At 37.4% G+C, this 23,488-nt stretch overlaps 2 protein-coding genes across 2 annotated transcripts; both read right to left on the bottom strand.

Annotated features, from left to right (window-relative positions):
- Positions 1-22: 22 nt before the first annotated feature.
- Positions 23-7,531, bottom strand: LRRC39 (leucine rich repeat containing 39). The gene is made up of 8 exons (XM_054285872.1): positions 7,407-7,531; positions 6,439-6,544; positions 5,055-5,211; positions 4,364-4,500; positions 2,785-2,930; positions 2,262-2,414; positions 1,081-1,220; positions 23-90 (listed from the first exon to the last, which is right to left on the bottom strand). The coding sequence occupies exons 1-8, from the start codon at positions 7,517-7,519 to the stop codon at positions 35-37; spliced, it is 1,008 nt and encodes a 335-aa protein (XP_054141847.1). The 5' UTR covers positions 7,520-7,531; the 3' UTR covers positions 23-34.
- A 4,153-nt stretch (positions 7,532-11,684) lies between these two features.
- Positions 11,685-22,923, bottom strand: DBT (dihydrolipoamide branched chain transacylase E2). The gene is made up of 11 exons (XM_054285710.1): positions 22,867-22,923; positions 18,799-18,922; positions 18,554-18,629; positions 17,478-17,659; positions 17,013-17,140; positions 16,419-16,662; positions 15,486-15,652; positions 14,943-15,020; positions 13,723-13,914; positions 13,504-13,575; positions 11,685-12,646 (listed from the first exon to the last, which is right to left on the bottom strand). The coding sequence occupies exons 1-11, from the start codon at positions 22,915-22,917 to the stop codon at positions 12,479-12,481; spliced, it is 1,482 nt and encodes a 493-aa protein (XP_054141685.1). The 5' UTR covers positions 22,918-22,923; the 3' UTR covers positions 11,685-12,478.
- Between the last annotated feature and the right edge of the window lie 565 nt (positions 22,924-23,488).

The following is a 23,488-nucleotide window of genomic DNA, read 5'->3' as shown; positions in this document are numbered from 1 at the left end:
ACTTGATATTTTCTTCCATTCACAGTTACATTCTTTATTCATTAGGATTCATGGCAGGAGGAGAACCAGAAGTACAACTTTCCACATTTCCTGAAAGACAATAGATTAAAATAAGTTGATGTACTTTATTCTCACTTTGAAGTTCAGAATAGCTTTGTATTTCCTCTTAAAATATTTAAGTAGGCCTAAGTACTTTGATCAGCCTGTGCTGCTAGAGAATCTATTCAGAAAGAAAACTTATGTCTAAAGTGTCATCTTGGGATATTTTTGCTAATTTGATAATTCATTCATGAAATATTGATAAGAAAAAAGCTGTTCTAAAACAAGAGCATTACATTCACTTTTTTAAGCCTTCACAAAGCACAGAATGAAGATCAGAGAGATCATTTTATATCTGCAGTGAAGTGCTTGCTGCAAGTTACAGCTGCCAACTGAGTATCTGTTCCAAAGTGCTTATTTGGGTCTCTTACTGCAGCATAAAGCTGTTACCCCAGAGACAACGAACAGAAAATTTCTGTCACGTTTTTGAAATGGGATGAAACTGGGGGTGTTTGTTTAAGTGACTGTATTTTGTGTCAGGGAAAGCAAGTTGTGAGAAACATCTGTTTACCAGGTGTTGATAGTTCATTGCTAAAAGATGTACCTTGGGAACATAGACATTTCTCCCTTAATCTTCCTCTGGAAGTACCATCTGGACAACATCCAAAAATAGGAAAAGTTGAACTTCATGAATTAAAGGATGTTAGAGGACCTCCACTATGTAAACTGATTAAATTGCAGATATGAAAGAAAGTCATCAGCTTCTCTTTATCCATGGTGTAGGTAACTCAGGCACATTTATTACAGTGCTCCATGGTTCCAGTATGTTCCTACCAGAATCTGTGCTGTCCCAACTCCTGTTAAAAGTGCCCCTGTCCTCAGTAAAAGCCTGTTTACAGATTTTTTTTGGAAAACATTACTCATTTATTAAGAAGGTTATTCATGTTTCATTTTTATATGTATCCTAGATTTTATTTATCCAATTTCTCCCTCTCTTCCTCACTGTGCTGTGGAGAGATCAGAATTAATAAAAAGCCATACCTGTTTTTTTGAGTGATTCCTGGATATACATGTGCATGAAGTCAATGCCAAACATTTCCTGTTGCTGCTCCTCATCTGTGTTCTCACACGGAGGGAGTGTTACCTCCAGCTCCAGTGGGTTGTCTCTGAAGTTGACAAATCTAGGAATCACCAGAAAAGGTTAATCTTGCAGTAAGTTTTTTCCAGAGAAAATAATTCTGAATTCTGAAACTGAATTAAGATTTCTCAAACTATTTTAAGCAAAAGGAAATTAAGTTCTACACTAAACTCACCACTCTACCATTAATATTAAGTTAGCTAAGAAGATGCTTTATAACAGTAACTGATTGTGGTGGGAAAAACATTGTGGTCTTCATCATTTTGTCTTCAGTTTCTGACCCCACTGTCAGGTGTATTGAGCTTTCACAAACAGGTGAGTGAATGAGAACAGTGCAAGTGGTCCTCCCAGCTTTGCAAGGCAGGAGGCAGTCCTGTCTCTCTTTATTCCTGTTCCATCCTTGGGCCTATGCTTGTATATATTTAGTTAAGGAGCTTCTTCCAAAAGAGCTGAGAACAGGAATTGGCTTCCTGAGTTAGGCATGGTTTATGCAGACCAGCATTCTTTCTCTAAAACAGCCAGCATCCAGTAATCCAAATGAGAATGCTAACAACAGGAAAGTTTCTGTCACAGTACGCTAAGGAGTAGTTCAAATTCTACCAATTAAGAATTTACATTATTTTTTATTTTTCATGTCAAGTACATGATAGTTTCATCTATATCCTTAAACCTAATAAATTTTGTTTAATTCTGAATGCTTGAATTCTCAATAGCAAGTTCTACTTTTTGTCATTTTAATGCCTGCCACATTTTTCCACAAGCTTTTGCTTTTAGAGAGTGATATCAAAGGGCAGTTATAGTGGGAGGGCTACGAAATGAGAAAATTTATTATAGTCTACCTTCCATGTGGACTGTAACTATCATAATTTACGTCTTTAACTAAGTTTCACTACACAGAGCTTACTTCACCGGATCCTTAATTGTTGTGAATCTGTGTAATTATGCTGATATATTGCATCCATCTGTACAACTGTGAAATGCCTTTTCCTCTCCCTTAGTATCACTCTGTGATTTACAACTCAAGGGGGACTTTAAAAAGTATTTTCTAGTTATTTTCATGTATATTACTGGTGCTTTTTCTTACCTCAGATTTGTCATGTCCTTCATACAAGCTGGAATATCCTTAAGTTTGTTGTTGCTAAGAACAAGAGTACTAAGATTTTTCATATTAGCAATGGTTTCTGGCAAAGAGTTTATTTCATTCCTTTGGAGCCATAAGGTGTGGAGATTTTCCATTCTGAAAAATAGGCATTTGTGCAATAAATCAAGATTCAAAGAATTATTCCTCTCAGTCATTACCATAAAATTAATTTTTCAGCCACATAAAGGAGTCATAGTGCAACAAGTCTCAAAAGAAACCCCATATGCAAGATAACAACCTCTGTTCAAAAATGTAATTGACAATACATATTTAACCTTATAGTTGATACTGAATTTATTGTTAATTTAATTAATTATTCCAGCTTATCCAAACAGCACATTAGGGCTGATAAAATGTTGACTTTGGAGTGAGGTTAACATAAAAATTATCTTTAGAAGTAGTGTTTATTAATTAGAATTTCAATGCAGTGGAATTGAGACTAAGATGAGCTTTGAGCTGTATTTACCTGTCAATTGCATCAGGAAGCTCCTGGAGTTTGTTTCCCCCCATATCTAACCATTCTAGATTTGGCATGTTGAGGAGAGCTGAAGGGATGGCAGTAAACTGATTCATGCACAAATCTATGTGTGACAGCTTCTTTAAATCACTGAGCTGAAAAGAAGGGGAGATTTAATGCAACTTTGTGTAGCTGCTGCAGCAGTACAGCAATAATCTAGTAGTGTTAAGAAACATTACAACACATTTTGGAGCTTGTAAACACAGAATGGTTTTGAGTTCCAATAGCTGATAGTACCTGACAATAATAGTTTTGCCCGGAAGGTAGATAGGTTGGGAACTGATAAGGCAGCAGAACTTTATCTCCCACCCAGTAGTGAGTGCCATAACTGCTGACTACAATGCAGATATGCCCCAAGCCTCAAGAAAAAGAATGTTAAAAACAGCCCTGTCCTTAGAATTTCATACTCAATGCAATATGCCATTGTTTGTTAGTCAAATATTTAGATTTTTATGTATTGAATTGCATGGACTGTGTTTTAGAATGAACCATGACACCTTCCATGCTGTGAAGTCTACTACATTCTAAAAATGCAATCTAGTATCACAGCACCCAAGTCCTTTGGTGAATGATGCCTTCAGGTGTTTTTGCAATGTTCAAGTGGTACAAAGATGTTTTCTAGCAGATCTGGTGCAATTTCCTGAACACTGAATGCCACTCAAGTGTTCATAACCAAAGCTTCCCAGTGCTCACCTCACTGCAGTCTCTATCAGACAGAACTATGAATTTTCTACATTACACTCTGCAATCTGTATCCACATAGATTTTGTAAATTCTAGATTTTGGTTAATAGTGGATATTTCCATTAGAAGATTCTGTGCTATTGCTATTTGGACTCACTCAATTTTGCAAGGCACTGATTGCTGTCAACTATTGCCATGACTGGTTTTTTAAAATAAAACAAGTAAATATGGTTACATACTTGTCATCCCTATCTAAGAGACTGATAGTTACAGATGCAGGTCTCTCACATTTTGGTCTGTTCAAATTAAAGTTCAATAGTAGGTGAGTAGTTGTTTTCATTCTCTCATAATCGTTTTCAACATTTGAGAACAACAATTGTTCAGCTCTGCACATGCAGTTGTATAAATCACACAACCCCTTTTCAGATCTGTTCTGGTAAAGATGCTTACAGCTGTCTCCTGGCATGTGCTATGAATTTGTACTCTCAACCATAAAAGAGAACTTCTCTGTGCTAAGGCATCAAATTCTTAGTGGGGTAAATCAGTGATGATATCCAGCCTAAACAAATTGATGTGGAGTGTGTCACTGCCCTCTGTGCACTGCCAAGTCATTTATCTGGCCAAAATAAAGAATGGCTCCTTCAGCTACTCAGGTGTGTGTATGTGCTCCTCATGTGGCTTCAGTTTGACCAGTCATGGAAAGGTTGTTCACATCAGTGTGGAGTACTGTGAAATCACAGCTTCACAGCTGTGAAATCTGAAAACAGAAATGCAGCATATAATGATAATTGGCTTTGGATAAATTCAAAATATGCATCAAGCAAAACTAAACAGTCTTTCAAAACCTGAGAAGGAAGATCACAGATACTTCTGTTGACAGCCAGTTCCAATCTTTCCAGACTGATGCAGTTACTTATTTCCTTGGGAACAGATTTTATTCTGTTGTAACTGAGAAGCAGCTCTTGGAGGCTGGTCAGCTGGCCTGCAGAGAGCACAAATGAGAAATGTTAATCTTTATTCTATTTGAAGCACTATTATTTGTTTTGCTTTATCCTTTTACTGGTATAAAAATGCTCTGTTTTCTCACGAAACAAAACAAACAAAAAAAAAATCACCAAACTGCAAATAGCAGCACCTCAGGACTCTTTAGTACAGGACTGCAATGTAGTAGAGTGCTTCAAGAAAAAACCCAAAACCAAAAAATTGTGACTAGGCTACTCCTGCCATGGACTCAGAGCATGCAGTCTGTTTTTCAGTATCACTTTGCTGCATTCTCATGTGTAGTCCCTGCTGTGCAAACAGGTCCTTTTTTTGCCATGGGGAGCTTTCATGGTGATATGTCTCTTCCATCCAGGCCCATCTTTAGCTTATAGGGAATTTATGGTTTGGAGATCTCTCTCACTGTCAGATTTAAATAATCTGTTTTCCCACTACCCAATAGGATTATCCGACAAGCAAAGGGCACAAAAATGGTACATTTGTGTGAGACCAATTTTCTTAGAAAAGCAGCTTAAAATAAAAGAAAGCACAGCTCACCAATTTCTTTAGGTACACTTTCAATTGAGTTCCGGGATAGATCCAGAACAACAAGGCTGTGAAATCTTCCAATAAACTGAGGAATTTTCTGCAAGCTAGTTCTGTGAAGCTGCCATTCCTGGAGATGGATTAGTTTCAATAAGCACGAAGGTAATGTCTACAGCAAGAAATACAAACCAGGAGAAAATCAGCTTAGAATACAGGCTGAGGCAGAAGTTTTATTTTAACAGGAAAGGCACTAACAGCCTTTCCTGTTTTTTAAGCTATACTGTAAAATTGAGGTTACAAAATGAATCCTGATAACTAAAATAAGCTAGAAATAGCAAGCATAACTGATATGATTTTTCTATCATACGTATTAGGAAAAGGTTTACATTTTATAAAGGTTTACATCAATATATTGGGAAAGGCTTCTTCCCCCAGGGGATGGTTGGGCACTGGAGCAGGCTCTCCAGGGCAGTGCTCACAGCACCAAACCTGACAGAGTTCAAGAAGGGTTTGGACAACGCTCTCAGGCACTGGGTGTGGCTCTTGGAGATGGTGCTGTGCAAAGCCAGGAGTTCAACTCAATGAACTCAGCATATTCCTTGATTCCATGATCCTGAAGTGAGCACCAGTGTGGGTTGTCATTCTGATCATAGATGGAACCTGCCCTCTCTTGGCTCCCAGGATTTACATACCTGCACTGTCATTGACAAGTTTCAGGCTTCAGGCTTGTTTTTGTTTGTTTCTTCTTTTTTTTTTTTTTTTTTAATCAATATAACTGAAGATGAAACTGCTCTAAATAGATTTTTGCACAGAAGGCTGGGTCTGTCTGTCATGTTCTCACTGGCCTCCACACAAACTAATTCTCATGACTTTCTAGGAGCTGGTCAGTGCATTTCTGCATGCCTCAGAGCACTGACAGCCTTCACTCTGCCAGCATTAACAGCAGATTAGCTCTGCACATGAGAAATAACAGTAATAGTGTTCTGGGAATCTACTGGCCCATTTTTACTCTTAGAAAGAGAAAACAAACAATAAGAAATATTGTAATGCACCCAAACACAGAGAGTTTTCATCTTGATACCTCTCAGTAGTTCTGGTGTGTGAATGTTAGATGAGAATTTACATAATGAAAATCATACTCTGCAGTGAAAATAATTTCTAATGTAGAAAAGTCTTATGGGCTTTGTTTTTGCAGAGTAATGGTTAACATTCAGGACTAAAAACCACCCAGCTTGCTTTTACACTCACAACAGTGTGTCCCAATTCACTGTTAGCAAAGCACAGTGAGCAGTTAATAGAACACAAATAGTACCACTGTAAGTGTAAAGTTGTAAATAGTAGTTTTCTAATGCATGAGTCATTCAACACAAGCAGCATTCATTCCTATCAACCCTACCTTCCATTCTTCCTCCTCTATCCTTAAAATTGCTCTTCCACCTTCATTAATAACTTTTTCTTTGAGCTTTGCTAAAGCAGCTCTCTCCTCCCAGACAAGCAGTAGCCTACAAGGGAAAAAAGATCTGCCAGTGGTGCCAAAATGAATACAGACAATAATTATGTACTATATCCTATCTATTTCCTGGAAAAATACACAAGCACCTTATTGTCAAATAGCATTAATTTTATCTGGATGTTAATATACTATCAGTTGGAGAGAAGAAAAGCCCTTAATGTTTGGCTGAGGCAATTTATAGGAATCCTATTTTACAGTTCTTTAAATCTGCATTCAGAAGGAGGACTCTAATTCACTTTCAACATGTTGCAGCAGGGCCACAGAATATAAAGTCATGTGGAATTATGTTCTGAAGCACATTTTGAAGCAGACTCCTAAAATGAAAGCCTTCCAGTCCACCACATATAAGTGCAAGAAAATTGGTCAATCAGCTTCTTTCAGCTTGATTTCCAAAGGTATCTTCACAAGAGTTATGACAAGGTCATTCTCTGTCTTTCTGCTTGTATTCTCCATGAGTAACTTTTGAATTTGTTGTTCCACTTCAAACACATCTGATAAATTAGGAATACCAGAAATAGTATCCTAAATCTCATAAAATTGCTGGCCAAACAGAAGACCAAGCAACCCTTCTAATACCTCAATGGAGAAGAAAGCATAACACATCTTCACTGGTTAGAATAATTACAGACCAGAGGATTTTAGTATCTGAGTCCAGGGAATTTAATCTATAGACTAATATTTTTATCACAGACACTAGATAAATTCTAATCACTGGGAATCCTGTTGGAGTAACAACTAAGGAATTAGAGTCTGCATGAGTTTGAAGGAACCAATTACAGTCTCCTGAAATGTAACACATGTTCTAGCTTTTCATATACTTAGAGTTACAATTTACCTACCTTCCTGCAGACCTCTGCCTGAACTCCTTTTCTCTCTGTAATTCTTCATTTATCTTGTGTATTCTCACTTCCCAGAGTGTCTTCACAGCAGAGAATGTTCCCAGGCAAACTGCAGTTTCAGCCATGATCCTCTACATGTTCAGATTTGCTTGCAGGAATCTGACTGAATTTCAGGCTCAATGCACCACTTCAGGTATGGGTTACCAGATGGGGACAGTGACATGAAAACTAAAATACTGCAATACCCACTTCTTTATGTTATCAAATGAGTTAATATAAAGAACTGACAGGATTTTATCAACTACTTTCTCTGTATAAAAATAGATGATTGCACCTAGTTTCTTATTTTATTAAAATAAGAAATGGTATTTTTGGAATCTCTGCATTCCTAGTCAGAGAACAACTGCTTCTCTCATTCCTTCAATGGAAGGGTAAGTGTTGACCATAATTATTAAATGCAGATTTGAGCATTCATTCCCATGCCAGGAAGACATTAAACTGTTACCTGCAATCTAAGGCAGTTCAATTGTGATAGCTGCATTCTGACACCTACCTGATATAGATACTTGTCACTAAAGGAGTTTTGCACTTCACAGAAACTGAAGTGTTCCTGGAAATTAATTAGTATTCTTTATTTGCATTTATTTTCTTCATAGTTTAACTCAGTACAGTGCATTTTATAGTTAGTAATGCATTACCTTTATGAAAATGCATTTAAATCCTGATTTCTCTTTGAATGTTTGTGTATCCCCACTGAGTGTAAGAATTCCCATTTAAAATGAAACTCAGTCTAAAGTTCTGAAATGATGTATCCTTTAGTGAGATAATTAATATATATTGTCCTGAAGAGCAGCAAAATAGGATATTCACTCATCCTAATCACTGCATCCCTCTAAAAACCATTCTTATTGCCATTATTGGAGCCAAGATGCTGATATTCAGACAAGCTTGCAGGGCAAAACTTCATGCCAGCAGCAGTGTACTCTGAACACTGATGATCTGAACCCTCACTTTCTAACTTTTTACTGATACTTGTAGTGGCAAGTAAGAGAAATGTCCTATATATGTTCTAAACTAAAAAAGTAAGGATAACTTTCTTCCAAACAAGTAGGTAGGTAACAACAAAAGAGGAATTTCATGTCTTTTCATACATATATTTCCCTACAATAATTGCTGCAGGTCTGTCTTTTAGAACCAATCTTTTCTTTCATATTTGTTTCTGTTATAATTTTGTGTAGCCTGAATAAACCACAATTGCTTAGTGATCATTTTTGTGTTAAAACTGGCAATCATTCAATTAATGTTTACATGTCCTTTGCTAATATACTTATTTGTAAAGTCCGAAATGAAGTTAAAATGTGCAGGCAAATAAAATGCAAAATGTCAGGATTGCTTCCTGTTGTAAAGACAGCACAAAATCAAATTATAAAGCTTGAATAAAGAAGAATCTGATACAATGCACTAATATTTATGATTCTTATGTGTTCTCTGTTTGTTAAGGAAAAATGGCAGGATTTGATAAGTGACGCAAATGGCAACCCCAGCATGGCAGTGCAGTCTGCCCTTTGGGTTCCTACAGAGGGACTGGATTTTTTCCTGTAAAGAGAGGACTTTTTTTCCCTTCCCCACATAAATGTGATCACATTTACTAGTTTGAAGGATTAGCTTCTCTTTCAGTGATCAGAGTAACTACCCTTCCCAGTCCCCATCCCAACATGCACAGAAATGCTATGTATGCATGAAGTTTTTGCTCCAGTCAGTGGTAACAATTCAAATTGCCTGATTTTTTCAAGATTAAATTTCTATTGAGATCAAGTGATAAACTAATATATCATTTCTTGTTTAAAGACATTTTTTGAACTACAAGACCTTTTAGATAGAAAACTAGAAATCTTTTCATATAATTGTGCAGAAAAGAGACATTTATTAATAGTTGTACCACCAAACCCAGTAACATACTATACAGTCAAACCAATACTTATTTCTAGTAAAGCTTACTCTGGGCAACTCTCTTTTGCATATCATTCAACAAATACTCCCTTACTGCCTAAATTAGAACCATGAAATATCAAAGGACCTAAGTATATGACTATTTTCAGGATGATTTCATCATGTAACAGGATTCCATCAAAAAGGTCTTGTTCTTAGACCTTATCATTCATCAAGAAAATAAAAACCATAATAATCTTGCCATCACAGTCAACAATTCAGAAGTGAATTCCCAAGTGTTGCTGTAAAACAACTGCAAATTCACTCCCAAATAATCAGATCTCCCAACAACTTCACCTCCAAGCATCAGAAAGAGTTTAACAACAACTCACCTTAATTATTTGGTGTTTTCAAGGATTTTCTGTGACTCATTGCTTTCTGGACAAGAGCAGAGACAAATTATGAATCTTGTCTGCATTACCAAAGCCATTTAAAACTCTCACTCAGACTCCAATGCAATGTCAGTCCAGTTCTAATTTTAACCTATGCTGAGAATAGAAGGCATCACATGAGGCATTTTGCAACCCCCCCAAGCATTTACCACTGTTGAAGCCTTCCCAGTTTGCTGAGTGTGACTGGGCTCCCCTAAACTGGACTCCCATTAACAGAAATTGTGAACAAAGGAAAACAAAGGAACGTTCTTATGCTATGCAATAAGTTTGCTTTGAATTAAAAATTACAATTAGAAATAAAAAAGGCCAGTATTGAATTAAAAATGACTGCTTACTTTAGTAATGTTTCTCTGCAAGGTAACTGAGCTTCAAAGTGCTATTAAACAGCAACATTGACTAAACAGATGAGAAAAGGTATTACATCACTAAGTATTTTACTCATTACTTTTCCCAGTGCTGAAGAATTCTCTTGCTGAAGAATTTTACTGCAAATTTTCAAAGTCCAGACAGAAAAGTAATCTTTACCAGGATGTGCAGAGGGGTTATTACTCATCCCTTTTCATGGTTCCAATCATGAAAAATATTTAACATTCTATTTCTTCAAATAGCCCTTAGAGAAGACAAAAGGAGAACAAGTCTGTCAGAATCTTTTACTTCAATCAAATGGGAAGAGATACAACAATGACTACGAGGTCACTATTTGAGGCAGAAGCCATAAAACTGGATACTTCTAACTAATTGAGCTGGAGTATAAAATGTGAAGATGAAATTTTAAAAGTATCATTAATTTGGCTATAACTCTATCATACAGAACTTTATAACAAAAAACCCCAACCCTCTCCAGCCCACAAACAACTAAATACATGAATACCATTACCTACTTAAAAAGACACTAAGTACTTTAGCTTTCAATCTCCTCCTTGCATAAGTAAAATTATTCTGTCTTAAGTATTTCAAAGTAATTTCATTGCTTTCTTTCATACACTTCTATTTCCTCAATTTATTTTCTCAGTGATCATCAGATTAAAAAATATCCTAAGCCTTCACACTAAGCCCTTACCACAACAATGTACTTGTAGAAAAGTAGACATTAGGCTGTGTTCTTCTGGTAGCCTTGAGTACAGTATGTTCTTTAAGGCAAGAAGAAAGAGTTTGAGTCACCCATACAGGATTGCCTGCATAAAATTCACAAATAAAAACAATATTTCGTGGCTTTACATTTTTTATTAGGAATAAATAAATCTGATAAAAATGAAATGGGTGATAAGCATGATAAAACAGTCAAACTTTGCAAGAAATGACCTTTATATAAAAGACCCTTATAGCACAATAGAAATATTAATAGCACCTAACATGGACGTGCCACACTCCATACATTACCAGCTTTTCTCTTATTCATCTCAGCATCATGGATAGCAGGGACTCTACCTCTGGTAGCCTGTCTCACATCTTCACAGCTAAATGCAATAGACAACTTTGGTCTATAACTTTGAAGAATGCTCCTGTTTTTGATATCTAAAAAAAGGAGAAAATGTCCGTTTTGTGCGTTACAAATTCATTTTTAAGGCTATATAACTATCTTTTCTCGTGTCTGTGTGAAACTTATGTGTTTAGAAGGTATTTATATCCAACAGTTTTCTTCATATCTGCCATTAAATCAGCAGTGCAATCTTCATGACCTGTTTATTTTACCTTAAAGCCACATGTTTTCTGTTCTAAAGTCATTAACTTGAACCTATTCATTATGTGCCTTGTGTCTGAGTTTAAGAAGAAGTCCTTATATCTCACAGTATTTTTTAATATCCATTTTTTGTTGAATCTGATTAATCTATCAGATTCTAGTATCTGAATATCAATAACAGAATGCAAGATCATGATCAGCTACTGTCAGGCTTACCTAATGAGAGAATAATAAAACAAGATCCTTCTTTTTTTTGTTTTGTTTTCTCTTTCTCAATTCATTTTAACAGACAGATGCTTTCTATAAGAATCAAAAATAACTGGAAAGCATTAAGGGCTGAAACTACTTCCAGCCTTAAAAAATATAGGATATTTTAGAGTATTAAGGCCTTGATAGTTATAAATCAGTGTTGTCAGTAAGCAATTGAATAAATATGGCCTCTTCATTTACAGTTTGATAAAGAGTACCTGTGCAAGTAATTGCCAGAAAAAGTGGACTAGTAAAAGATTTAAGAGGTTAACTGAATTAAACAACAAAAAGCTCTCTGGACAGCTTACAGCAGAAGCATTAAAGGCATTTTATTTGTATATGATTTTTGCATAATCCCTTTTAGGAATTCAGATATTATTTGTTAAAATAAATTTATGTGTCCAAAATAGAAGAACTATGAGTACTCCCCTCCAAAATTTCCCTTCAGATTATAAATACTGCAGGTGTAGAGCAGTGGCACTCAGTCACACCAGCCTGACAATCAATATTATAAAAGGCAAAATAAAGACATTCCACCACCATATTCAGAAATTGTGACCTACTCAGTTTGACAGTCTGCTGTAGATGAAATTACAGCAATACAAAATGAAAGAAGCAACAACTAATTGAAACTGCTATCAGCTGTTGAGAACTTTCAACCACATGACATTATATAATGCACGTAGCAAAGGGCACATGTTAGCAGAGACAGCTTGTGTAACTATTCAGTCTAATCCACAGAGTCTAAAGGCATATTTTAGCCATGGTTTCCTTTATTTAAGGTCCAGCAGCATTGAAGTAGGGTTCTCCAAGTAAGATTTCCACAAGTTAGAAAACCGGGCCATGGTAGCTCCATCAATGATGCGGTGATCAGCTGACCAACTCACATTCATTATTTGTGCTTTAACTACTTCACCTTTGCTATTAAACCGAGGAAGAACCTAAAAATCAGAGGAAGGACAAAACCAGAATTATTAAATTAAATACTTTCATTAGCAAATCTGCTTTTCCTTGGTTTTGCTAATTTGTTGACCTAAATTACAACATTGTGCTGAATTAGACAGACAGCAGTAGCACCATGATAAAAACCAAGACCTTTCCATCACTCTTTGTGCTGTGGATTAGAATATATTGCAAGCCTGCATAATAAACAGTCATAGCCTTTTTCCACCATCATGGAAATACTGAGGTAGTAAAAGCTTTTCCTGACTCCAAAGGTTCTTCCTGAATAGTTTATTGCACTGTTAGTTCTCAAAGTGGCAGTTTCCTTAAAGCACCTCTAAAAAAAGGCTCAGAGGAAGAACATAGAAGTAATTTCAGTTAATACTAATTTCATTTCCAGCACTAAACTCCAATGTCTGTATTAAGGAATTAAAGCCTGAGATTCAGAAAATATAAAACTGCCTTCACATCCAAAATTCTGTATGGATTCAGCTACCTGGCTTATGAAATGGAACTTCATTTTCAGAATACTTCTCAAATTTTCCCTGGGCTGATGGCAAAACTGCTATTGCCATGTTGCAAAACTTGCAAAACTGTATTTATATTGTTTCTTGCTAATCCAAAGGCTAAACAAAGATGTAAGAGAAATACGAGAGGATTCTGGAAAACAAATATGAATCTTCGGTGTAAGAGACTTCTAATTAAACATTTGGTGTGTGCATAGTCATTTAAAAACACCACAAACTTTTCAGTCATGAGCTATGTGTTTTCTCTGCAACAAAGAGAGGCTCCATGTTCCATTTTCATTAAGATGACTTTAGCTAACATTCTCACCACTGAGACAAAGTGAATATACCTGTATCTTTCCAAGTGCTCCAATAGCTACTTCAGGAGGTAGTATTACTGGTTTGGCATAAGTGCCACCAATCTAGAAAAGAAAAAGATGGGGGTATTATTTAACAGCTTTTTTTTAGCAGATTGCCTCTTGAATTAATTGCTACAGATTTTGTTCTTAGCTTTTTTAAGTTCAGTAAAGCTGCATTTCAGAAGCAGCTCTCATTTTCCCCATACTTACTGTGCCAATATTTGAAAGGGTGAATGTTCCCCCAGTGAGGTCACTTGTTCCCAGCTGGCCTGCAGAGCCCAAGGACTGGAGGCGATTTAATTCCACAGCAATGTCAAACACACTGCAGACCTGAACATTTTTCACGTTTGGGACAATTAAACCTTGCTCTGTGTCCATTGCAACTCCAATGTTGTGTGAAGCCTGCAGCAAGTGCCATTAACCAGACATTAATATAAGCTGTCAACCTAAATGTATTTTAGGTAAAAAAACCACTTCAATCACATTTTCCTTATCTATCCTTTGAACCTGGAAAGTGTTGTAGTTAGGAAGCAACTCCTGCATACAACTTTGAGGGGAGAAAAGGATATAATTTTTTTTTAATTAGCCTCACATCTGCAAACTGTAAATTGATGTTGACAATTCCAACTTCAGAGAATACAAAGTCCTGGAATCAACTTCACACTGAAAACATTGCACTTTAGGATGGTCATATGTGCAACAAAACTTAAATAGCATATTTTAAAGAGAACACTAAAATTGAAAAGAAGAAAAAAAGAAATTTGGTGTGTTCATAGTCATCTAAAAACTTTTAATGACTTTTCAATCATGAGCTGTGTAGTTTCTCTGCAACAAAGGGAGACTCCATGTTCCATTTCCATTACAGATGACCTTAGCTAACTCTCTTCTCATGTTTTGGAAGGAACATAAGGATGCTGAGAGATATTTATAAAACAGCCCCAAAAAAGTTTGTACTGCAAGGTGCAAGTACACATCACTTAGGAAAATAGATACTTGCTTCCCAGAAGTCTCAATCCAGCAGCTTGTATAAAAATATGTAACTTTTATCAAGATTGTACTTTAATATATAAGGGTTGAGTGTTGGAACAGTTGAACTACCATGCACAAAAAAAAACCCCAAATTGTTGTATTATATTTTAAATGTTCTTATTTTAAAAGCTTGGCCCATATTCAGGTGAAAAATAGGAAATTAATATATTCATATGCATTTTTGAGGCAAGTCTGAATAACAAAATGACTCTTACCTAACAAACTACTGAAACAAGGCCAACAATAAATCAAATTTAGATCTCAGAATCTGAACACACAAATTATTTTCCTGCACAACACCATAATTTTGGTTCTTGTAATTAGCTCAGACATTCTGAAAGGCCCCTGTTAGACATTACCTTTCACTTTGTGCTTACAACATTTATCCATAGTTTACAAACCTTATATGTGACATTTTGACAGTTCTCATCCAAAGAAGCATTAAGAATGGGATACTGCAGCAATCCCAGAGAGGCTGCCTGTTAAATATAACAAAAGAAAACAAAATTGATTTTTATAGTTTATAAGCAGAGAGCTCCATGGAAAAGAAGTAATGGTAGGAGAAAATGTAGATTAATAACAATATGGAATAAGTGTTTTGGTAGCAAAGAACAATGATGCCTCTCACATGAGGTCAAAAAATACTGGCAATTTCAAAAAATTGTTTTGTGTGATTCAAACACCTGGTGATGCTTATCTCTATATTAAATTATGCTGAAGGCAGTCTATCCTTTGCCATTACTATTTCAAAAAACTTCAATGACACCACATAACTCTAGCTGCAATTCCAACTGTAAATTGATAAGTGGCTCACTATACAAAAAAACAGTTTTCCTGTGATCTGCCATAACTCAAATGATAGAGACATCTACAACAATCATTGAACTGATTTTGGCAAAACCTGTGTATAAGTACTCCATACAGGGCTCTGCTGCAGGCCTCACCTTTATGAAGAAAGGCATAAAGGAAAGCTTAACTCCACGCATTTCAGCTACAGGCTTCAGCTCTTCTCTCAGCTGAACAAGCTGAGTCAAATCAATCTCATCAGAATAACCAAAGTGGGGGATCTTCAGGGCTGCACTCATAGTCTTTACCATGGCCTTCTGAAAACCTGGAAAATATTCATTGTCTTCTTAAACAAAAAAAAATGAGCTTCTGTGAAGTTATGGTGAAATTTCATCTGTTTCCATTAACCAAATTACACAACTTACAAAAACCAAACCAAAGCCAAAGCATAACCAAAGAAGAACAGCATAAAGAGCACTTACTGAGTTATTGAGTTCATAGAACTCAATTTTGATGACTGTAATATTTCAGATTATATTACTGCATCTCTCTCCTATGTATGTATAAATTTGAAATCATAATATGATATTCTGGATTATGCTTTCCAGCCTCTCCAAATAAACACTGCTTGAAAGGCAAGCAAAAATTTTTATTCTTCCCCTTTTAATGTGATTTTTTGTTACCTTAGTGTCTTTTATGGCACTGTTCTCCAGAACAGGTGTGAATGCCACTCACATAATACTGCAGTATGCTTTTACTAAACACTGATAATCACTTAAATTTACTGCACTTTGCCACTAATTGCATAATGATTCCTAGCATGACAAACCCATGTTTAGAATTCCTACCTGTTTCAACATACACTTGAAGAATGAGCAAGTACAACTTGCAGCCCAACTCCATCCAAACAAAACATGAACAAATATTTAATAAAATAATTTCAGCAGAGATGCTTCTTACAGAGAATGTTTTCCTGAATGCTCACTTGCATAAGAACCACATGAAACACACTCCCATCAAAAGGAATCAGCTACTCACAGAGCAACAGGTCTACCATGACCATGGCCCCAAGACTGTATTCCATGATTTACCTGTTACAGGTTCAGTTTTATCTTTTCCTGCAAATGCAATGGGTCTGGAAACAGGTACGGGGATTTTGCGGGCTTTGTCCTTTGGAGCAGCTGGCACAGCCTCTGCTCTCCGCTGAGGTGGGACAATTTCAGCCTTCGGCGATGGAGGCAAAATAGCTCCTGTTTGTTTGGCCAAGTAGTTGAGTATATCTTCTTTAAGGATTCTGTTATCCTTTCCTGTCCCAACAACTTCACTCAATTTAATCTGAAAAGTACATAACAAGCAGTGATACTTTAGTTTTACAGCAACATAAAAATACCTTATATTGTGAGCTATGGTTAAAAATTATTCCCATTTCTGATCCAACATATTTGCAGTCTTCTGTTCCTTTCTGTGGTTTATTAGGTATTCAACATAGTTCAAATCATCCAAAAGTCCCACTAGGTATTTGACTGCATACTTCAAGCACAATCCTCTTCATTTCTATAACAATTTTCACACTGTTAAATGTATTTGAAAACAAGTGTTTCCTCTAGATCAGTACTCTTCTAGTCAGTCAAACTGCCATGTAAAAGCTGGGTAAAATGCAGCAGGACCTTATTCAGCAAACCTACATTGTTCTCCATGGCCAGGCGACGAACTGCAGGGGTTGCTAATGTTTTGTGACCTTTTATCTCTTGGTGAGTGTGCTCTTCATGAGTCATAGGAGGTGTTTCAACAACATCTTCTTCTGAGGCAACACCTGCAAACAAAAAGAAAAAATTAACTTTACTACATTGCAAGCATTTGTTAAATTCCAAACTCAACCATTCTGTGACAGCTGAGGTTTTTACGATTTACTTTGAGTTAATGTGGATGGGAACACAGCTTGCTAAAGGCTGCTGCTTAAGCTAAATATTCAAGAGGAAATGTCTAGGAGATTTTAAACTTTAATAAATATCCCAAATTACTCAAAATTCTTGACTTTATAAAGGGAAAAAATCTTTGAAGATTTTCAGGAGGTAAAAGTAAGCTTCTCTGCCACTGTTTTATGACAACAAACATAAAATATTCATGAGAAAAAGAATGGCTTACAATACCTTTTGAAGCATCAATTTCAATGTCCACCAGTGGTTTTCCAACAAAAGCAGTATCATCTATGCTGTAATGGAGTTTTCTGATGATGCCATCGTAACGACTGGTGATAGTAACAGAGGCTTTGTCACTCTGCACCTCACAGATGCTGTCAAACTGAGACACACTGTCACCTTCCTTTACGTACCTGGGAGGAAAGACACGCTACTGGGAAACACAGGCAGTGTAAAAACCTGTTCTGTGCATTCCATTGGTAAGTTCAATAACATACATCCTACAACATGGAAGTGCATTCCAGATGAGAAAACAAATTCTACATACTGGATATGTTTGTTACATGCATTTTGTCTGACTGTCACAGAACTCTTTGTTGGGTGAAATGACAAAATGATTATGAATATCATTACACACATAGTACATTTACTTTAGTAAAGCAGAGTTTTCCTGTCAGATTATAAGGCATCTAAAAATAAGAATGAGCCCAGTTTAATCTGAATGCAAGGAAGTTGTTGGTTCCAACTTGTCAATATACAATCAGTTTCAGAAAGGAAATGGATAGTAGGAAGCACTGTCTTCATGCAAGGAGAGGCATTTGTACAAAGAAGAAGGCCTTTCAACACCGCCTTCCTTCACTGTACACTTTGATTTTGTTTAATCCATTTATCACTGGCCTTTTGCAAACAATTTAGAAGTTCAAGTCTTTTACTAAAAGCAATAGAGGAGGGGTACAGGATAAAGTTATGTTAATTCTTTAGACTAACCATTTGTTTCTAAAGCTAAGTCTAAGTAAACACAACGAAAGACAGGCCACCTGAACACAAAAAACATCAATCACTGAAGGAAAAGCCTACATACAGGTGCATCCCTTTCCTTCCAATTTTTCCACTCACAAATATATGAGACTGAAAACAAACAAAATAAAAAGCTCAGTATGTACAAGGTTCTAAAATGTGCAAAATGAAAACTGAAAAACTTCACTAATAACCAAAAAAATATTCTCACATAAGTCATTGATCACACAGCTAAAGCTGCTAAACTATCTGCCAATTTCTTAGTGTATTTTCAGGAAAGCAGAGCTTACCACTCTTTTACAGTCACCTCTGTAATTCCTTCTCCAATGTCAGAAAGCTTAAACTGGACAATTTGGCCACATGAAACTTGAAATAGAGAAGAAAATACAGCATGTTTAATATTAAATACAAGCTACCAGACAGAAAAATCTGAATACATCAGAAATAATCTACATACCAGCCATATGCAAACCTCTAGCAAAACACTCATAAAATAACAAAATAAAAGAAATTATTTTATTATGAAAAAGATTACCAGCAGATGTTCTGAATAATCGCTGTTGATGACTAAACTTGAAGGCAGATTTGTCAAACACGCACACATATTTTGATTTTATAAAGCGAATGCTGCTGCACGATCTAACGCGATGAATGCAAACCTGGGGAGAAAATCTCAAGGGTTAATACAGTGGAGGTAGAGCCCATTTAATATTCCCCATCTAACAGTCAGACTAAAATAGTTTCATTCTAGTCTATGGAAAAGAAGTTCTTATGGAACACAATTACACTGAATACATTCTTAACATACAGTAAGCTTTACATTAGCAAAAGCTTCACCAGGTTTTAGCTGCTTTCACTAACACAACACATGGGGAGATCAAACCACAGTGACATAACCAATTAACAAAAATCATGACAGCATTTGGTGAGTGATTCATTGCCATTGTTTCTCTCAGGAATTAGCTTAATCAGGACAGGCACACACAAAGCACACACACTATCAACCACAGCAGACAGCTTAAATACTCTTATCCAGGATGAATGCTGGAAGGTTTCCCTAGACTGCACAGAAAACCAGCATATTTGTCCCATCAGAGGTTAATCAGAAGTACTAATCAGAAAGGAAATTCACACCACAGGGCCCAGAGAGTTGCCCTTTCATTTTTGTTCCTATATAGGAGGCAATCATCTTCAAGTAAACATCATCTTAAATCAGCTTCAATGATATTTTGTAATAACTAGCCATGAGATGGTTTTCTTTTATGGTTATAATTATAACCAGAAATCAACTCTAAAGAATTTTCTGAAAGATTTTTCAGACAAAACTTTATGTTTTAAAGCCTCTTCTAATCAGTCATGATTGTGATCAAGCAAAGTTGGTAGTGCTTGCATCGACATAAACAGGTATTTTATTAAGCTCAACACAAGTTAGTTCAGACACATTCTTATCCAGTAAAATTTATTAAATTTCATGTAATTTTGGTGTTATGTTGTCTTAAGAGCACTGTATAATTTATAAAAATAACAATTTCTCTGTAGATTCTATCTCTAACTAATTTAGAGATATGAAAAAAATTCAGGTGCTACAATGTACCTCAAGTAGCTCAAAACTGTAAAATTTAAAATTATCTTCTTAGAGGAGCCAGAAAACAGCATACCTGCATGGGAAAGTTCATTTTAACTTCTTGTTTAAAAAATCCTTTCAGTAATGACAGAGCATATGAAACTTCTTGTTTCCCTCCCCACACCCCAAACTGTTTAATTATTTGCTATCAGTTTTCAGTGTTTAAAAAGTACATTATTCAGCAGGCCATACAATTCTGAACTGACAATGTACTCATTTTCTGTATTATTCAACCCAGCACTGCAAGTCATATTTAATATTCTCTTTCTTTAAAGAACAAACATTTATACAACACAGTCTATCATGATGGACACAACAAAGTTCTATCATTTGTGTTACCTTTCAGTTGCCTGCCACTAAGATGGTACCTACTGATCTAGAATGAGTATTTTTCTAATTCCTATAACAAGCAAATAGAAAATCTTTTCATTAATCCTCCAAACAACTTTCCATATTAAACAATCAGGTAACATGGCAATTTCAAGCTATGAAAAATCATACTCTAGGAATACATTTAAGTTCACATCAAATTGCAAAACTGGTATACAATGTACATCTTCACAATCCTATTTTTCTGCTCTCTTTAATTCTGGGTTTCTTCCCACTTGAAAATTACATGTTTACATAAAAACGTTACCAAAAAAGTTGTTCAACTAGATCTTTTTGTCACAAACTTGCAAAAACTCTCTTTTCTCTTTACATGACCCTAAATGAAAAACATTCAGTATTTACCTGCGAAGATGATCACAAGGAGCACATCAAATCTCTGAACTATTTCTAAATGTGAAGTTTCACAATGATTTCCATGTGATTTTTAACCTTTGGTTACCAATGCAGGTAGAGAATTAGTAAAGTCACTCCCAAAAAAGAGACTGGTGCTGTTATTGAAGAGTTACCACGCTGTTTCATATTATATCTGTAGGAAAAATTCAAAACTACTGCATTTTTAAAACTGAAATCTTTCTGCTTTTCAGTTTTGCACATTCTCTACCAAAAAATTGCTGTGCTAGTATGTTAAAGTAATAACACAGGACACAATCTCTTCATAGAGCAGTGTTCCTTACAAATAAGGAAAAAATGAAAATCCATAAAACAAAGAGACTGTGCTAACAATTTCAGCACTTAATCACCATAATACTGGTGTAATGCCAAGCAAGGAAATAAAAATGGCACACAAAAGACAAAATTAGCTCTAATATCCATAGCATACCCATCTATATAGTTTGATGTCTGGAAAAAGCTATCAGTTAACCCCAAAGATAACTGCTCGTACTAAGCTTGTTAACGTGGCTCCTATTACACTAAACAGCAACTTAAAGCAACACTGCCACAGCACGGTAACACCTTCCCTGTGCAAGCCTGGGATGTGCAGAGTGACTGGCAACAAGGAGCTGAGGGCCACTGAGTCCTCACTGGGACTGAGGCAGCCAAGGGGGCAGCTGAGGGCACTCACGGGAGCTGCTTTGCCTCTCAGGTTCAGCTTTGCTTGTTTCCTTAAAAACAAGCCAACTCCAGCTGTCTAAGTTACCACTGATCCTGAAAATGTATGCTGGCCTCAGACCAAAATAGTTTTAAGCAGCCTGCACAGAACTGATTACCTGATGGAGTAACACTAAATTTCCAAGTCAAATTGAACAGTTCATGCTCACAGGCAATGACTTTGCATTAAAGGATATTGCCCTGCTGAACTTTCTTGACTTCTGTCCCACTGAGTCATTTTAGAACATTTCCTCACATTGGATGTGTTTTGCATACATATTCTATATTTCCAAGTCTACAGTTACCTATATACCATTCCTGGTAATGTGTTTTAATCAGATATCATCCCTCATCCAAATACCTGGCACATGTCCCAGTGTCCAGGTAATTGCCATTTCCCTACCACTTCACACAAAGGCTCCCTGGCTCAGATTCAAAATGTGCTTGCAGGAAACACACACTATAAACCAGCCAGTTCTATAGTTCAGCATGCACACAGATAAGATGAGTGTTTTCATCTTATCAGAAGAAAGATAAGATTAAGAGTAGAAGGTTAGAAATATCACTTAAAAGAAAGTGCTATTTTTAATGCTCTTAATTAGTAAAATTATTTATAAACACTTATAAGTTTCTAGTTGAAAACCAAATTACAAAAGTATAATTTAAAAACTCCTCATCATAATGCTTTAAAATTACAAAATGAGTTATTAAGAGAAAAAACATACTAGAAGCTGGAATGGATCCTAATTTTGTTTCTAAATTTCAAAAATTTCTCTGACATCCCACAAAATAGGGATGACATAATCGGAAACCAACGCTCTTCACAATAGCAAGACTGATACAAGAAGACAGAAGAAAGCATGAACTAAGTCCATGTTCACGAAATTGTAAGTATCTCAAAAAGGCAACCAAGTAGATTCACTTCTTATGGTAAGGTATCTCAACTACTTTTCAAGTATCAAGGCTCCTGGGATTCAAAGAAACACGTTTCCCTTTTTTGTAGGTGTATCCACACCGTCTCCGTGCAGATGCGGTATGCAAAGGGAGCTGATGCGCGGGCGGAGAAGCGGTGATGGCAGAGCAAGGCATAGGCAAAGCAATAATGGGATGACTTAGAAGTAACAGAAGAGGAGGATGTCACTGTCTTATTACAGAAAGGCACAGGTTTCTTTCCCAGGGAGCATGGGCAAGGGCAGCGCGGGGGGAGAGTGTGCCAGCTCTGGGGGTCCCCGTGCAGCGCGGGGGGCGGTCCCAGGCACTGCCGGGGTCCCGTCACCTGCGCGGAGCAGGGGGAGCGCACAGTGGGGAGGGAGCAGAGGCGCTGCCCGGCCCCGGACGCCGCCGAGGTGGCAGCTCCGCGAGCGCGCCGTGTTTGCAGAGGCGCGGTGCGCCCCGTGCGCCCGCCGGACGGCAGGAACGGGGCTCGGGGATGCCGCGAGTTCTCTCTCCCGCCCGGCCGGCCGGGAGCGCCGCCGCCCGCGGGGTCCCCGCTCCCCTTACCAGGCGCCCCGCGGTTCGGCAGCTGCTCCTCAGCGCGGTCACGGCCGCCATCTTACCCCGGGCGGAACGGCCCCGCACACACCCCCGGTACAGCCAACCGGCGGCGGTCGCGCCTCGACAGCCAACCAGCAGCGGTGGGGCCCGGCCCGCACACGCCCACGGGAGGGACCGCGAGGGGGTTCGCGTGCGGGCCAGAGCCCCGGGTGGCCGTGCACGGCGTGCGGCTTCACCGGGCCGCGGTAGCGGAAACGGCAGCGCGAAAAGCCCGGCCATTCCCTGTACACGTGTAATAAAGTCCCGAGTGAGCCTGCCAGAACAACACGCCCGTGTCTGTGGTTCTGCGTGCAGGGTGATTGTAACCAGGTGGGGATCGACCTCTTCTCCCAGGTGACGAGCGACAGGGCATAGTCTTAAGATGCGCCAGGGGAGGTTTACGTTGAACATTAAGAAAAATCTCTTCACAGAAAGGGTGATTAGACATTGGAACGGGCTGCCCAGGAAGGAGGTGGAGATACCAACCCCAGAAGAGTTTAAGGAAAAGACTGGACGTGGAACTTAGTGCCACGATCTGATTGACATGGTGGTATTCGTTTATAGGCTGTACTTGATAATCTCAGAGGTC

This window comes from Melozone crissalis, unplaced genomic scaffold (assembly GCF_028551555.1).
Source record: "Melozone crissalis strain CALT ecotype California unplaced genomic scaffold, PUWL_Pcris_2 ptg000045l_1, whole genome shotgun sequence".
In the NCBI taxonomy this organism is placed as follows: Eukaryota; Metazoa; Chordata; class Aves; order Passeriformes; family Passerellidae; genus Melozone; species Melozone crissalis.
The sequence above is the reverse complement of the archived record's forward strand: the minus strand, read 5'-3'. Positions and strand labels throughout refer to the sequence as shown.